A 17,942-nucleotide genomic window follows, 5' to 3' on the forward strand; every position below is an offset into this window, starting at 1 on the left:
ATTATCTGGGGCCAAATATTATGTTGGCTTGGGAGTTTATGTATCTAGAAGGTGATAAAAGCAAACCCCAAACTCATGTAGTACTTGGGACTATGATTTCAAATTCTCAGGGAAGGTGTTGTTGTTGTTGTTGTTGTTGTTGTTGTTGTTACCCAGAACCCAGGCGGGGACTGTCGGAACATCTTTTCATCTTCCTGTGCCAGTGGATAGATTTTCCCCTGCCCATTGTTTCATTGCTTAGAACTAGACTTAAGTGTCTTATTTCCAATGTCCCACCTCTCAAAGGCCCACAGCTTTGTTTCCTGTCCCCAAGTAGACAACAAAAAAGGCCTGTAGGCTAATGAGACCAGTAATCCTCTCCCAGGACAGCTACCATGTCACCTCATAACTTCTTGCTTTTCATTTCCCTTCTCATTTCTTGTGAACTTACTTCGGCATTTTAAAAGAATCCTATATTTCACTCATCATTTCCAAATACTTATATAGCATGTGAGATTTTGAGTTTTCTTAGTCCACTTTCCTGCCAGTCTTCTGCTGGATTCTTGGTTTGCTTCTCATGCAGATGAGGGTGGGCCTTTGCACTGTGAGGTTCATGTGCAAGCAGAAGTTCCCATGGCAAGGTTGGTGGGGGCGGGGGGGGGGGTGGGTTGCAAAATGAGTAAAACAAAGAGTTGAAAGACTGTCGCCAATTCTTTCTCTTCTGATCCTATCTGATGAATCTTCCCTAAGTACAACCCTGGGCCTTTAATTTTCTTGGTTGAAACCTTCATTTCACACCCTTTCACTCTTTGAAAGACCACCTGTCTTTCTTCCCCCCTCCACCTCTATGAACCCATGTTTCACTTCTGTGCTTCTCTGCCTCCTTCCTAGATGGCCACTGATCTCTTCCTCCTGGCTGTCTTTCATCCTATCTTTCCAGGTCCCACCTGGGGTACTTCTCAGTACCTCGTCATCAAAAAGGTTTACTTGGTTTCTTTCCTGCTGACTCCATACAACTGTGCAAATGTGGATATACACACCTATAAATCTCTGTCTGAAGCACTGTATCATTCTCTCATGCAAACTGCACTGTCTTTATTGAAATAGAATACTAAAGTAGGCTAGAATAGAAAATATTAGAGTATGGTATAGGTATGAAGGGTAAATATTGCTTAACAAAAATTTAAGTCATGTGTATGTATACCAGCCCATAATGTAAATGTATATTTATGTATATTTTTATGGCGGGTGGATGGGGGATACAGATTTTGTAAAGTTAAACATTATACTAGTCAGTAAGTTCCTTAGAGGCAATAATTGTGTCTGATTCATCTTTACATACACACACACACACACACACACACACACACACACACACACAGCAGGTCCCCATATCTAGGACTCTGCTTTATATACAGTAGACAGTAAATAGTTTTTGAATAAATGAATGAGTGTATGAATAAGTGAATGGATAGATGGGTGAATAGATAGAAAAGTTAATATAGTAGCTTAAAAGGAATGTCTTTGTAAGAACCTGTGCTTCTCAGGGTCATTTTGCCAACCTCTAAACTGATAATAATGGATTTTGTTTTGTCCTTTGTACTCCTTAGCAGGTGATACCCTCAAATCTGCTAAGTATAACTAACACTGATTCTCAGCCTTCTGCCTTGGGGCATCTAAGGATACCTCATTTTTCATTGATATGGTCACCTGCTTCACCTTAGCAATATGTGAAGAGGAGAGGTGGGTTGACTCTTAGCAGTTGGACACAGTCTCAGAATATACATTCTCATTATCTAGGAGTCTCTCCATTTATATAGCATCTGTCACTGTAGTCACAGGCAATTACCTTCTCAATAAACTCTTCCAAAAACAAGACTCTCCAGCTTTTCAAAAGCAAAAGCACCCATAATCTTGACTTTGTTTATTTAATGGACAAGAATGGATAAAGTCAAAGACAAAACAACTTTTCATTCAGTCTGATCTGAATTTGAATCTTGATTCAACCTCTTTAGTGTCATGTGGCCTGGAGCCAGTCAATCTCCCTTTTTTATCATTTGCAAAATTCGAGTAATGTGATGTACTCCTAGCACATAGAACAGTTGAGAGGGTTAGAGGGAATGTGTGGAGCTCCTGGTATAATCCTTAGCATCCGCTAAGTGCTCAGTCATCACCATCATCATTGAAGAACTTGTATCAACCAACCAAATCTTCTGGTATATTTCTTTGGAGGCCAGCCTGCTACTTCCTCACTGTGTTCATTCCAAAGGAATAGAGGGGGTGCCTGGGTGGCTTAGTGGGTTGAGCATCCAACTCTTAATTTCAGCTCAGGTCATGATCTCATGGTTCATGAGATCAAGCCCCATGTTGGACTCTGTGCTGAGCCTGTTTGGGGGTCTCTTTATCCCTCTCTCTTCCCCTCCCCTGCTCATGTGCGCTCTCTCGCTCTCTCTCTTTCAAAATAAATAAACATTTTTTAAAAAGGAATAGATGCTTCAGCAGGGTGATTCGATGCCTGCTGTTGGCCATTCACTGTTACTATCAGATGGTTGTCCTAAAATCTTCCATGGCTATGAGAGGACAACCAAAGCTGGTTTAAGCAGACCTGGTCTGGATCCTTTAGGGACTTGTACTCTGGGAGGCGACAGAAGCAAACAAAGAAAGTATACAAGAAAAGACAGCACCCCACTATCTCACTGTGTCTCTAGAAAAATACTGGAGGCTTACTTGGATATAAATTGCGAAAACCTAGAAAATGAAATCAGGGATTTGAGCTGAGCCTACACAGAATGGTTTTCAAAAGCTTTCCGAGAGGAAAACGTACTGAGTTCTTGAGGGTCGGGGTCTCAGGAACAAGTAGGAACATCATCGTGCCAGGCCACACTGTGAAGCCAGTGGCCCAAATTGGGAAAGGCTGGATTATTCAACGAAGTAAAGCAAGTTCAGAAAATTTCAAGAACTTTCTTTTTCCCATGCATGTGTTTACATTTATTGCAAACCTCAGAGAGAGAACGATCTCATTTTCTTAAAGTTAGTCGTCAGTTCAAACTGATTTTCTTCCCCTCCTCCCCACCGCATTTTATTGAGATATCATTGACATATAAATGATATAACATTATATTAGTTTTAGGTGAATTCATTTTAGGCAAATTGGTATTAGTTTTAGGTGTATAACATATGATTTGATATATGTATATATTGCAAAATGATCACCACGATAGGTGTAGTAACAACCATCACCAGGCAGTTACAAAGATTTTTTTCTAGCAATGAGAATGATTAAGATCTACCTTGGTAGCAACTTTCAAATCTACAATACGTGTTGTTACTACACTTGCCATGCTGTACATGACATCCCCAGGACTTAGTTACATTATAACCGGAAGTCTGTACCTTCAAGAATTTTCAACCACACTTCTCAGGCTGCCTCTTTCATCCACTCTCCTCCCTCTAATTTGGCCAACAGACAAGAAACTTGATTTTTCATCGTAGCCCTGTTGCCAGCCTATGCCTCCAACAAAGCATTTAAATGCGATCCCTCATTGTTGTCTCCTCTATGAAATGTTAACAATCAGGTGCAGTTTTAGCTCTAATGTATATAATAAATGAAATACAAGCATCAATTATTCACATCTCTGGATGCATTAAGTGAATCCACTCTGGTTTAAGCTTCTGGTATCCTTGCAAGGAGCTTCAGGGGAAACTAAATTGGATATTGGGCTGGGGGTTTCATCTAGATCTGTGGTCTATCAGCATAAAATGTCAACAAAAAGAACAAGAAATTCTCATTTTCCCAAGACTTACTCAGAGAGCAAGTAATTTATTCTCAACTTTGAAACCTGGAAAAGGGAAAAAAACACACCTAACTTTCATCCTGTCCTCTAGCAGAGCCTGGGGCTGAGCAAGAGGGCAGTGCTCGCCTTCCCCCCATGTTCTGATATTTCAAAACGTGTTTATGATAAACAGTGATGTGACAATGGGAGGGTTTATTATTGGGATTGCTTGAGAGCACCTGCTCGCAAAGTCGTTAACGGGCAAGATACAAGCCCGATCTTCCAGACATTATCCCTGAGTTAAGCTTGGAGCACAGGTGTGAGGTGAGAGACACTTATTCATAATGATGCTAACTGTGCTGTTCTGGAATGGAGACTTCATAACATTACATGATCTAGCAGGCTTGCCAACATAAAACAAACAAGGCAATTTCTGTTTTAATGTAAGACCAAAAGTAAACTAAAGGTAGCACAACATATCTTCTTGTTGTGCAAGTCTTTGAAGAATCCAGGATGCCAGGATTGCACCACACGTCATGAATCTGTAATGAAATATGCCTAAGACCAAGCCTGTGTGAATACCAGTCACGGCCAGCTGGCAGAAAGATGGAAAGGCCAAGCAATTAGTTAATGACAGCATTACTGCACGCTGATGTTGTTTTAGGTTCAGGCAGTAACGTCTGTTGACAAACCTTTGTTCCTTGGCCCTGTGTCTCAGGCTTCCAGCTCCTCCTGAGTGCTGATGTCACAAGGCTGGCATCAGGACAAGTCTCCGGTTAACCCTGAAGTTGAGCGGGACCTTGTCCACTGGTCGCCCACCAACAACAAACTATATGTAATGAGTTGTTGTAGCAGTTTTAGTGAATTCAGTTGTGGCTCTAAGTAATCAAGGCCTTTGGCAAGTGAAATACACATTCACCCTAGTCTCCTCTTTTGATTTTAGACCAGATACAATGAGCTAACAGACCCAGGTTAGGATATAGTCTATTTGTGGTTATAAAAGACCTTTTTTTTCACCTCTGACACGTACAGAGACTGAATTCAGCCATGGTCCTCTGTTTGGCCACTTTCGATACCTGAGTTATCATCAGACTTCTCGGTATCAGAAAATATCAGATCTTTTAATCAGCAACCTTTTTGATACTTAAGAAATTTGTGAATTAGGAAATGCTGCTATACTAATGGAAGGTTAGAATGACCGCCTCTAATTAAGTATGTATCTTGATGTGGTAGATCATCATGAAACCTATTAGAATTGGTTATGTTTATAGCCTGATAGCTTCACTAACCTTAACCGTGTGATATTTCATAATGATACTTCATCAAGCCGGTGACTTTTCGGCACTGTCTTCTATGCCTGTCTTCCTATCCTACCCAAATGTCTGTTGACTAAGGGTGTGTAAATAGCAGAACGCCAGCTTTAATGCCTCTCTGCACTGTGGATGCCAGTCAGCTTCCCAGAAGGACAACCAGCTAGTGTTTGTAGCCAAGCTCCTCTTTAAATAGAGGCCTCTCTTGCTTCAACAAATCTAATACGGGAAATATAAAGAGAATAAAAATAATTTCTAGATATAGTTCCCTATCGAGTAGAGTGATAGAATCAAATTAACGTTGTCCTGAAAGGAGACCCAGAAACCACTACTAGACACAATACTGACTCATTTTCCAAATTATAAATAAATAACTTTAAAAATAGCTATTTCTTAGCAAATCACCTCAGCCTGGTACTCCTTCCTTAATATATCAAGGCATTCACCAGAAATCTGGAAAATCACCCTAACCAGAAACAAAATAGTATTGTAGTTAAAGCTAGAGATAATTGTTGAAAGGTTTCATTTGGCTGCTGAATGAAGTGATCTTTCAGATGAGCTCACAAACTCATTTTTTTTTGTATGCTGTTCAACTTAAAGTTTGTTTTCCTTGTTATGAATATTCTTGGAATCGTAGAGACAAAAAGCATTTCTTTTGCGGTTGTTAAGCTGGACGCTTAGCAGTGAAATGAAATTTAATGCACCATGATAGTAAAAGTTCACTTGAACCTTAGAGCAAATAAACCATATGCAAAGAATAATGAAGTAATAATAATAATAAAAAAGGTTTTTTAGTTGAACTTCATAGTATCCAATTCTGTTCATCCATTCATAAGGCCATAATTTTTATATCCAGTGACTTTATGAGAAGTTTATTAAAATTTCTTCTTGAGACCAGAAAACCAGGGAAAGGTTGTTCCTCAAGTTATTTTCGGGCTAGTTTTGTTTTTTTTGTTTTTTGGATTATATGCTTCTTTTACTATTTGTAGAGACTTCATTTTAATGCAAAAGATTATTTGAAAATATCCCATCATATTTTAAAGTATCAGGAAATGCCAATAATAATAAGTTCAATAATATGACATAGTAATAAGCACTGAAGGCCCATCTGTACATTCACTGTGATATATTTCTGTGTTTCCATTTAGCATTTTGACATTCCTGAAAGTGATTAACACAAGTGTAGGCAGCAGCAGTCTTTACGGTAGCATTATAGTAATTTTAATCAGCCTATGTCTTGATTTCCACAGGTCATGCTGAGGTCATTTTATTAGGTATTTTTGATCGTCATTGTTTATATCTAGTACTCTTCAGCTTGAATGATTTCGTAGAATACAGTATTCTATTTGATGGTGTTTCATGATGCCTTTGAGGATTTCTACTCAATTCGTAAATTGTAATCACATAAGTGGTGGGGGAAAGTGGGGCTGGAATGTTCTAGTAGGTTTTTCCAAGATGATTCAACAGCCATGCCCAAGAATCAAAGACAACGAAAAGTCAGATTTTGATTGATCTAAAATGTATGTATTGCTTTTGATTGAGATATATTCACAAACCATAAAATTCACTTTTTCAAAGAGGGCAGTTTAGTGAGTATTCACAAGTTGTACAGCCTTCAAACTGTCTAGTTCCAGAATATTGTCTTTTTTTTTTTTTTTTGAATGTTTATTGTTTGAGAGACAGAGCATGAGCAGGGGAGGGGCAGAGAGTGAGGGAGACACAGAATCCGAAGCAGGCTCCAGGCTCTGAGCTGTCAGCACAGAGCCCGACATGGGACTCAAACTCACAAACCGTGAGATCATGACCTGAGCCGAAGTTGGACGCTTAACCGACTGAGCCATCCAGGCACCCCTAGAACTTTGTCTTTTAATAGCACTGTAAAAGATAGAGTAGGTAAGTAGGATTGGGATCTACTTATTTGTGTACTCTTCACCCCCTGGGTTTGTCTTTCATTGTACCAGAAAACCAAACCTGTTTTTTTTTTTTTTTTCCTTAGCGAAAGTAATTGGATCATTTAAGTTTTGACTAAGAAGCTTTATTTGGTTGTACGAAATGGGGTATGTTATGAATTTTACATAACAATAATCACGAAGAAGATGTTGCCGATGAAATTGCCTCTTTTAGCTCATGTAGAAAACAAAAATTCAAGATACTTATACACTGCAGAACTTCAACAGAAATGAAAATGTTTCTCTCCTTGTGGCAAATTCTGGTCTGAAATGACAGCATCCCTCTTCGCTCAGGGTTCGCTCTAGCTGCTGGTTCAGATGATGGCACTGGGTGACCAAGTTCCACCCGAGAGGAGACTCGTCTGCGGCACTGAGTGAATGGGTCTCTACTCACCACTGTTAGCTTCTGACCTGTCGGTAACACCATGAGAAAGTGTGTGGCACTCACTCCTTCCCGTTGAAACAGTGCTCCACACATACCAGATTGGTCAGTCAAGGTGTCCTAAAGCCACATTCCCCCAGTGACACTGGGATCGATGTCTCACCTCATAAATATCAGCTCTGTGGCTTGATCCATACCTACTTGCCCAAGGTTTCCTGGGATTCCCAGCCAACAGAATAACATTATGAGCTTGTCCAAGGCGAACAGTGCCATGTTCATGTTCAGGATAGACGCGCTATGGCAATAGAGAATGGGAACTAGGCAGTGGCTCCCATTCCTAAAGCTAAGTCATAACTGTCAGAGTTGCTTTGGTGTCCTGAAAATACAGTGCCATTCAGACAGTTCGGGGATGCTTCTCATTCATTAAGAGTTTTATTTTACATCCGCGTTGCAGTACAGTATGCATACAATAAACTGCAGGGATTTTAAGCTTACAGTTTGATGAATCTGGCAAACTTATACACGTGTCCACAGCACACAACCCAGCCGCATCCCGAGGCAGTTCCCGATGAGTTCCCTTGTGTCCTTTTTGTCATCCCGACGAGTTCCCTTGTGCCTCGCGCAGATGGACTGTAACGCCGCCCCTTGCCTCAGCAACTACTGATCTGTGTGTAGATTCCCATTTTCTGGAATTTCATATAAATGGAAGCCATACAGTATGTACTCTTTTGGGTCTAGTTTGCTTCACTCAGCATAATGTATTTGAGACACATCCATCTTTTATTTTGTATCAGTAAGTCATTCCTCTTTATTACTGAGTAGAATTCTATTCAATGTATAGACCACAGTGTGTTTAGTCACCTTTTGATGGGCACTTGGATCAACAAATAGTTTTTGAGTACCATTTTAACCAGCACAACTCTTGATCTCCACAGATCATGCTAACAAGGTATAAACATACATTGTTTGCCAAAATTTGCAAATTTCAGTGAAGCCTATTTCTTTGCCAAGTCCAATAGTCCCAAGTACAAATCCATTATTTGAACAGTGGAGAGGAAACTTGTATATATATATATATATATATACTTTATATAAAGTATATTATTTATCCTTTATATATACTTTTATAATATAAAGTATTTATGTAAAGTATATATATGCTTTATAACAATGTATAAAACATGTATGTTTTATAAGGCATTTTTGATAATAGCTTACAGATAGATACATAGATAGTATTTTTCAACTTCCAAGAACAAATGATTGATGCTATGTATTGTACAAAGAGAAATAAGACAGACCATCATTTTTTGTTTATCATGTTTCAGGCATATACTAATCTTCACATTAACCCTAGAAGGTGAGTAAAAATAATAACAGTTTGTGTTTACATAGAGTCTATGTAAACAGTGCCAGACACTGCTCTTAATACTTGAATAATATTAACCTTCATGTCAACATCAGGAAGTAGTTACCATTACTACCCTACTTCACATAGATACAGAGGTTAAACAACTTGTCCAAAGTCAAACAGTTAGCAAGTGGTGGAACTGACATTCAACACAGACCGTCTATCCCTGGGATTCGTGTTCTTAACACCACACTCATGGTCTCCTTCATTGTTCTTCAGCGAAGCTGAAACTCAAAGATTTAATAAAACTTACCGAAGGTGGTGTAGTCAGGGCTGATGCTCTGATTCATATCCTGGTTTGATTGACTCTAAAGTCCAAGGTCTGATCTACTTAGGAAATGATATATACTTATCCATGTACATTGGTTGCAAGGAAAGAACTAGAGAATACCAGAAGAACTATTAAAGAGTGAAACTGTGCTGTCCCTTCTTATAGGAGTGAACAGGGAAAGAGTAGTGGGATAAATAAACTTTTGAAGGACAAACAGAATTTTTTGACGAGAGGTGATCTGATTGGGTCTGAGAAGGGTCTGAGATGTGAGTTTTATGTTAGTGGTGACAGAAGAAAATCAGAACGTGACTGATTTTAAGTCTCCAAGGACAGCCCTGGGGAATAGAAACATTTTAGGAGAAAGACTAGCCTATGAAGGACACACAGAAGGGGTCCCTAAAGAGTTGGGAGGAGAAAAGGCTGAAGAATGGGGTGATTCAAGTGGAAAAAAGAGAAGCTCATTGCAGCTGAAAGATCTGAAAGAAAAGCACTGAAAAATGGTCACCAGGTTTGTCATTTGGAAAGTCACTGGGACCGCTAGAGAGAGTATTTTTAGTGTGACAGAAGAGTTAGATTGCAGGTGGTTGAAGAAAAAGAAGAGGGGAGGAAGGGAATACAGGATGTATAGACCACTCCTTGAAGAGCGAAAGATGAGAAGGGCATAGAAAGAAGACAGTGGATATGTGGTCAAGGCAGGCACTACGATGAAAAGATCTAAACATGTTGATAACTGAGAGAGCCCACAGAGAGGGGGAGGGTGACGTTGGGGGATGGGGAGCTGTCTGATGGAGCAAGGTCCCAGAGGAGGTTAGGAAAGACCCATCCACATACACTGAATGTCTACTTAATGGATGTAGCCTGCACCAGTAGTGAGTGTGCTGGGACCAAAAAAGCCAAAAATAGCAACAAAATAGAATGTAACCCAGAAACAGATGACAGAAGGTGGCATCTTATATTTCTTGCTATCTGCCATAGTTTCACAAAGAAAAAAAATGCCTGCTCTTTTGTTCAATTAAAATGAAAATGAACTCGGTAGCTAAGTTTAAGTGAAGTTTCCTCTCTACTGTTCAAATAATGGATTTGTACTTGGGACTATTGGACTTGGCAAAGAAATAGGCTTCACTGAAATTTGCAAAGCCAGCTGCAAATAGGACAGATTCTCTTGAGAGTTTTTAGAGATTTAGGGGGTTTTTTTGGTTTTTGTTTTTTGTGGTTTTAATTTTTTTTATTTTAGAGAGAGCGTGCATGCACGTGAGTTGGTAAGAGGGGCAGAGACAGACAGAGAGAGAGAGAGAGAGAGAGAGAGAGAATCCCAAGTAGACTCCACACTTAGCACAGGGCTCAATCCCACAACACTGGGATCATGACCTGAACCAAAATCAAGAGTCAGAAGCCCAACTGACTGAGCTACCCAGCTAACCCACTTTTTTTTTTTGAGTACCAAAATAGTCTTCCAGATTTGAATCTGTCTCCATATTTCATATCATGGGGTACTACACATCGCATTACTTGCTTAGTACCTTCAACTGATTTGAGATACTCCCTATATCATTCACTTGATCTGGGAATTTTTCCCCATTATTTTGGGTGAACATCAGCATATATTGTTTTATTTAAGGAGATTTATTTTAATAACTGAATAGAATAAAGGGAAACACAGTTGTGTCCGTTTCTATAAGCACCCTCCTTCTACAAATCTCCGATTGTCCCAAGTCCTGCTCGTCAGTCTTATCGGAATGTCATGCGGTGATGTCCCTTTTTACCTGTGGACAAACCGAGGCGGATCTCAAGAGGGCTCGGTTCAACGATCCCCACAGGAAGCCAAAATGACCAGAGTGTATCTCCAGGGTGATTCAGACCCTGGGTCCCTGATTGCCCCTCGTGTAAGGGAGAGTCTTTTGAGGACAAACGGTCAGTACTCAGAACTGTGAGTTCTCTGCCTCACCCCTTAGATCTGTTTCCAAAGTTGACTCAAACCTGGAACAAATAATATCTGAAGAGAAAAATGTGTGTCAAACATAAAGATATTTTGGATCCCATTTTTCTGTAGTTCAGACTGCCTGTCGCTGCGACTGGAAGTTCTGGATGAAGTGCTGTGGGTGGCATTTCACCAGTGGAGCCCAGAGCTCCCCGCTCTGAGGGGCCATCACTGCGCGACGGGGCAGCTCACCGCTCACCCTCCTTGTGTTCTGAAGACCGATCCAAAGTGCAGTGATTCAGTTCTGAAAATTTTTGACGACTCAGACCAGATGCGTGAATTGTAAAATTTCACTGCCGAGAGCCATCAAAACCCTGAGTCAATGATGCCAAAACATGTTCTTATAATCAAAAACTGTAGCATCAAGACTTGAGAAGTTTGGTAGTTGTTTTGTTTTGTCTTTTTAAACATCTCACCATTAAATTAAATGGTTTCCTCTAAATTATATATTAAGAATTTAAATCCCTGTAATAATGTTAGACTTTTATTTTTTAAGAGAGAAGAGCAATTACTCCTTATAATGGTTTTTTTTTTCCTACTTTCTGTAACACAGCTTTCTAGTTACACTTGGAAACTTCCAGGAAGCTAAAATTAAAGCTTAAATTGTGTTAGTGGAGTGCCCCATGCCCTGGGAAAATGGGTGGAACTTAGTTTCAGCTCCTAAACTTTATGAAAGGGGTTATGTATTTTAATCTTCTCTAATTTCAATAATAATGGTGTTAAAGGAATTTTAATACAGTAATGATTATCAGTTCTCCAGTACTCTCTGCCATTCATCTTTCAGTTCTGTGTGGTTAGGTTGGTATAATTTATCTTTATTTTACCTAAAAGTTAACTGAAGTTTACAGAGGTTAAGTAAAATTTGTATGTTTGTAAATAAAGGAGACCTAGGATTCAAATTCGAGTCTCTGACTCCAAAGCCCATGCTCTGAACTATTACATCAAACTACTATAATCACTAAAAGAGATTAAAAGAGCATCTTAAGCAAAGTTGGTGACGTGTTTAACAAATTGAATAATCTTGTATTAACTCTGGAAACATTGCTGGTTTACACAGTTATCGAAATATCTCTGAGGGCAATAGTTTGTATCATTTTAGGTTAGTGAAATGCTACTGTATGGGACACATTTGGGACTTTTTTTAGGCCAGTAAACATTCAGACGTAGAAACTGATTTATTAAATAAGCCCCTTGTATTCCACAAATAGAACACCTTTTGATACATGAGACTTTCCTAGACTTGCCCGTGTCCTGTCGTGTATGGACCATCTTTTCTCTTAGAGCGTGGCCTAGTGAAAAAAGACTAGAAAGTAAAAATGTAGCTGGCATACACTGAAATTGTTTGGAAATTGAGGGAGAAGTCAATAGCCTTTCTCTGCCCTTTGCAGGTAGATACACACACAAAGAGCTTTCAGATTTTATATTTTCTTAAGGGAGGGGAGGTTGGAACTTCTCAAGATGTGAGAAACAAACAGGGACCTGTCTTTTTTTATAGAAATACTTAAAACTCTTACAGGATTCTTCATGACAGGAGAAACATCCCTCTGGGATGGGTCAGGACAGCAGTGTTCTTTGATTTCTGGGGGAGCACATTCAAAGAAAAGCCCACGGTGCAGACAGACCTGTGTCTGGCTTCTCACACAGTAGGCAAGACTATCTGTGAATGGAAAGAAATGGGGAGAGGGTCCCTTCTGCAACTCTGTCAGGAAAAGATAAAATGTTGGGTCAGTGCTAGCAAAGTAAGTTTTAAGAAGTAGCTTATACTATCTTGAAAAAGTGAGATATTGTTAAAAAAAATTTTAAGCGATGACAGAAGTGATCCCTCAAGTTTCTCCTGGGTTTCTTTTCTTACTGAGAATTTCAACATCACTAAAGTAGAAAGACAGTAAAAAGAAACCAACTTCAGCAATTATCAACTCATAGCCAGTTTGTTACACACTCCTTGCATCTCCCCCGAATAATATTTGCAGCAAATACCAGAAACCATATTATATCATCTCTGAACATTTCAGCATGTACCTTTGAAAGATACTCCTTAAAACAAAACCGCAATATCATTACCACACCTAAAAACTTAACAGTAATCCCTTAACATCCTCAAAGAGCCAAAAAGTGTTAAAGTTGCCAGTGGCCTCATGAATGTCATATTTTTAACGATTTTTTAAATCGGGATCCAGATAAGATCCACATATTGCAATCGTCTTGTTAAAAAATCAGTAGGAACCTCCGCTCCCCCCACCCGGCACCCTTTCACTACCCCCCCCCCACCTTGCAACTTATTTCCTGAAAAAACACTTTTCTTTCCTTCAGTCTGGATTCTGCTGCTTGTGTCCCTTTGGCATAGTGTAGCATATTCCTCTAACTGCTGTATTTCCTAAAACCTGGACATTGCCTCTGACTTGGTCAGACTCAGGTTTGGTGGGGGGGTTTTTGTTTGTTTGTTTTGGTTAAGACTATTTCATAGTGTTTGCTCTCATCAGAAGGGACTTAATGTCTAGTTTGCTCTGTCCCCTGCTGCTCACAGGCCAAGGACTCCCAGCTTTGGACCACTAAGAATTTTCAGGGATCCATCACCCCAAAGTCAAGTTTTTTCACAGTGATTTATTTTCAAAACAAATATACCATTCAATTCGACTAATGAGTTTTCAGTAAATAAGGAAAATTGTTATTAAAATACAGAATGAAGATACGTTTTTTAAAAATTTAAAAGCATACTGCTCTTACTGGGTGAAGGAGAGACCATCATTTTGAGACTCCTCTGTCATAGCTGATTTCCGCTTGCTCTTTACCCATTGTTCATTCTGTGTTAATTTCACTTCACTACTTATTTAACGCTCTTCGAGAACCAAGATGTCTTGGATATACAAACCTTGGATTCTTAGACTTGGGATTCCATGCCGCCGGTTGGGATTCCATGCCGCCGGTCTCCTCCTGCAGGAGAACCTCAAACAGAAGTGTGCCTCTGCAGCTTTTCTTATGTGTGAGAGCCTTCCTGGTGTTCGCTCTGTATTCCGATGACTCTGTTCTGAGCAAGTCTCCTCTCTTCTCTCCTCCCTCCCTCCCTTCTTTCCTAACTTTCTTTGCTCTTTTTCTCTCCACTTTTTATTTAGCCTGCATGATACTGTCTTCCCCAGGTCTACTTTTAAGCCTCCTGGCACTGATAAAATCTATGTTGATGAAAAGAAATTCCTTGGGATTGGTGAAACGTGAACTTGATTTTCTGTGCCCAAAGCTGTCTTTCCAAATGCCTAGATGTATCGTCAGACATTGAACAAACCCTGTCAGTGCTTCCCAGCTATGTCCTGGGTATGAAGGGAGAGGGGGAAATTGCAACAAGGTGGAACTGCTTACCAGAATAGATGCAAACAAAGTCTCCTGTGATAACTAACAGGTGGCTCCGCGAAGGAGAACTGAGAACGGGCTTAATCTTGGAGGGAACATTTAAACTTAGTCTTCAAAGAATATGACTTCCCCCACTGCAGCAGGATGCTGTCTTTCAGAGAAGGTTCCCAAGATAGGGGCTCCTGAGTTATTGCAAAAGTCTACAGATCCACATGTATGCTAAGCATTATCTTTTAGTCTCCCGTATAGATGTATTCCTTTTTCTCTAATGTATGTAAAATAAATACTGTTGCTATTACAGTACAGAGCCATCTAAAAGTATCATTGAAGTCACAGTATTAGCGCTCTATCGTTATGTATTTAAACAGATACTAAAATAGAAGGACTATCTGGTGTGTTTGGAGGTGTGAGTGTGTGTTTTGCAGCTGGGGAGTTCCTTGAAAAATTTTGACTTCAAAATGGGTCTTATAAAATACGGAGTGGTAATGATTGAGCAACATTGTGACTGTGCTAATTAGCACTGAATTGTACACTTAAAAATAGTTACAGTGGCATATTTCATATCATGGATATTTTGCCACAATAAAAAAGTATATTAGAAATTTGGGGGGGGCCTGGGTGGTTCAGTTGGTTAAGTGACCAACTCTGATTTTTGGCTCAGGTTGTGATCTCAAGGTTCGTGAGTTCAAGCCCCGTGTTGGGCTCTGTGCTGGGCGTGGGGTGGGGATTTTCTCTCTCCTTCTCTCTCTGCCCCTCCCCCACCCTTCTCTCTCTTTCTCTCTCAGAATAAATAAATGTAAAAAAAAATTTTTTAACTTACAACAAAACACACACGCACATGCAAGTAAGGGGAATCTCATAGTTGTAGAAGCTGGACGTCATCGGCTTAGAGTCTTTATTTATTTGGCAGATGTTTAGCCATTACCAAGGAAGGCTCTGCTCTGTAACTTGAAGTGCAGAGTGTCCTGCACTTCTGGAGCTTGTGGTCCAGAGGGGATGACACTTAGCTCATCCCTCAGGCACGTGTAGTTGTATAGCGTGATTCCACACTGTGATGTGACTTTACACTATGGTGAGTGTTATGAAGAAGTGTACAGAGTTCCGCAGGCATGTAAGGTGTGGGGAGGACAGACCTGGTGTTCAGACTCCGAGAAGACTTCACCGTCTAAGTGACAGGTGCGCTGAGACTTGAATAATGGGCGAATATAGACAGCAGTCCTAAGAGGTCATTGGCTGCTCTCCCATTTCGGTCTTTTCTCCTTAATGGCAGAAACCATGTGTTCTTCCGCATTCCACCCACAGGTAGCATTTGGGACGCCGTGAGCCCTCGGTTTCTGTTGAGTAGTGAATAAATAAAACACTGACTAGAAATGCTTATCCTGGGTTTGTTCCAAGGATGTGTGTGGGACCTGGCACCGCCAGTTTCCATTTCTTTAATTTTCGTATTTTTAATTTAATTGGTTTTACAGAGAACTTCAGATGACATTATCATCTTCACGTGTACAGGAAATGTCTCGCGATTTAATTGCAAGATTTGTCTTTTTGTACCATCAACTGCATCTGTTGCTTCTTTCATGGTTCTTCTGTGTTCTCACCTACATTTTTGTATCCACTCTCCCACCAGTGTGTTCTAGATAGCGTACTTTGAAGAGGAAACGTCTGTTAGCCCGTAAGAACACAGTTTTCTCTTTACCTGAGATAAATACATATTTTGAAGCTGTGTATTTTGCAAATGAGAACAATTGATTCATATGGCTCATGGTAAAGCATCAGATCTCCAGGCTGAGCCCATCACGTGCATGCATTTCTTCAAGAACAAAGACTCTGTGGTGTAGGGGTGCGGTTTGCCATCTGCCTTAGGTGCATATTATCTTTTCAGGTAGAGGAGAAGATTAGAGAAGTGAGGCAGGGAGATTATATTGATGTGGTTGACAACATGTAAATTGAGTCTTTCTAGGACATCGACGTTGGCTAAAGTGAAACTTACTATTTTTTTCATATATAACTTTTACATGGTTTCTCATCCTAAACCAAATTTTGGATCAGTATTAACTTCCACACCTAAAAAGAAAGAAAGAAATAAAGAGAGAAAGAAAGGGGGGAGGGAGGGAGGGAAGGAAGGAAGACAAAAGAAAAGAAAGAAAAAGGATAGGTAAGGATAAACAGTTATCCTTAAGATGCCCTGCTGGAAAGTCAGTTAAGGCTTCCTAATGTAAACAAAGGTGTAATGATTTTGAAAAATTATTTCTGTAGACCTTTGTCACTACCCAGATTATTTCTGCAGAGATTTGGGTGTGACATAAATCAAGTAACATGCCCCAAATTCACCAGTTACACACAGTAAATGTATTATTGGTAGGGTGTCCCTCAACACCAATCTAATGATTAGATTGTTTCTCAATCTTATTTTGTTTCTAAATCTAGGGACTTGGAATAGTGTATTACTTTCAAGTTTTTATTACATGCTAAGTCCCAGGATAGTAAAATATTTCATACGAATGCCATAGTGTTTTTTTTTCTTCAACTTGTATGTCAAGTCCAGGATAGATAGTAAAATTTTTCACATGGATTCCATAGTTTTTAATTATGCAGTTTCCATTGCGAACTCCAGGCCACTTAGAGCATCAGCTTTTTAATGTTTTCCTCAAAGAGGTATATGTTAAGATGAATAACAAGAATTGTGGTGGTAACAATCAAACACTGTATATTAAGGTGGGCAGAGCTAAGGGAGAGCTTCACACTCATTTGAAAACTGGCACCTCTCAAGGTGCCTGGGTGGCTCAGTCAGTTAAGCGTCCGACTTTGGCTCAGGTCATGATTTCATAGTTTGTGGGTTTGAGCCCCACGTAGGGCTCATGCTGACAGCTCAGAGCCTGGAGCCTGTTTTGGATTCTGTCTCCCTCTCTGTCTCCCTCTCTCTCTCTCTCTGCCCCTTCCCCGCTCACACTCTGTCTTTCTCCGTCTCTCAAAAACAAATAAACATTAAAAAGAAAACTGGCACCTCTATCCCATCATGGGAGAAATAAATTTTTAAAATTGTAACAATAATGGCACTTTTTGAATACTATTTAAGAGCATCTAATAATTACTCTTTTTCTTTCTAGGAAAAGCCATTGACAAAATCTCTACAACGTGGAGAAGATACCCAGTTTGACCAAGTATGTAATAAGTTATATGTATATATGTTATATTCTGGCTTTTATTAATTTCCAAATGCACAAAACGCAAGGGCTGGATGCTCATTATTGATGTATTGATTAATTCCCTCAAAGAGGATACAGGGATATGATCTTAGGAGCTGTGTCCTTCAGCTTTTACAAGTAGACATTCAAAAGATGTCTATTGATTGGAATTGGAAAAAATGGAAATATGTTGGAATAATATGAATAGGCCCCCAACTGCCTATGGTCTTCTAAAGCTTTATATACCAGAATTGAAGAAACTAAGAAAAGATAAAAAAACTTCTATTCCAAAATTTAGTAAGATGCCTCTGAATAAATGATCATCACTCTGTAGGGATCAGATCTCTGCATTAGGGCTTATCATG

The 17,942-nt window shown here is 39.7% G+C and overlaps 1 protein-coding gene across 10 annotated transcripts in view; it reads left to right on the top strand.

The window, feature by feature from the left end:
- FRY (FRY microtubule binding protein) overlaps window positions 1–17,942 on the top strand; it is a 339,974-nt gene that overhangs the window by 131,574 nt on the left and 190,458 nt on the right. For all 10 annotated transcript variants that reach the window (XM_049646775.1, XM_049646767.1, XM_049646768.1 and 7 more), the window contains one exon: window positions 17,500–17,553. In XM_049646775.1, coding sequence (XP_049502732.1) covers window positions 17,500–17,553 — 54 coding nt within the window. The remainder of the gene's footprint in view (window positions 1–17,499; window positions 17,554–17,942) is intronic.

This window comes from Panthera uncia (genome assembly GCF_023721935.1).
Source record: "Panthera uncia isolate 11264 chromosome A1 unlocalized genomic scaffold, Puncia_PCG_1.0 HiC_scaffold_16, whole genome shotgun sequence".
Classification (NCBI taxonomy): Eukaryota; Metazoa; Chordata; class Mammalia; order Carnivora; family Felidae; genus Panthera; species Panthera uncia.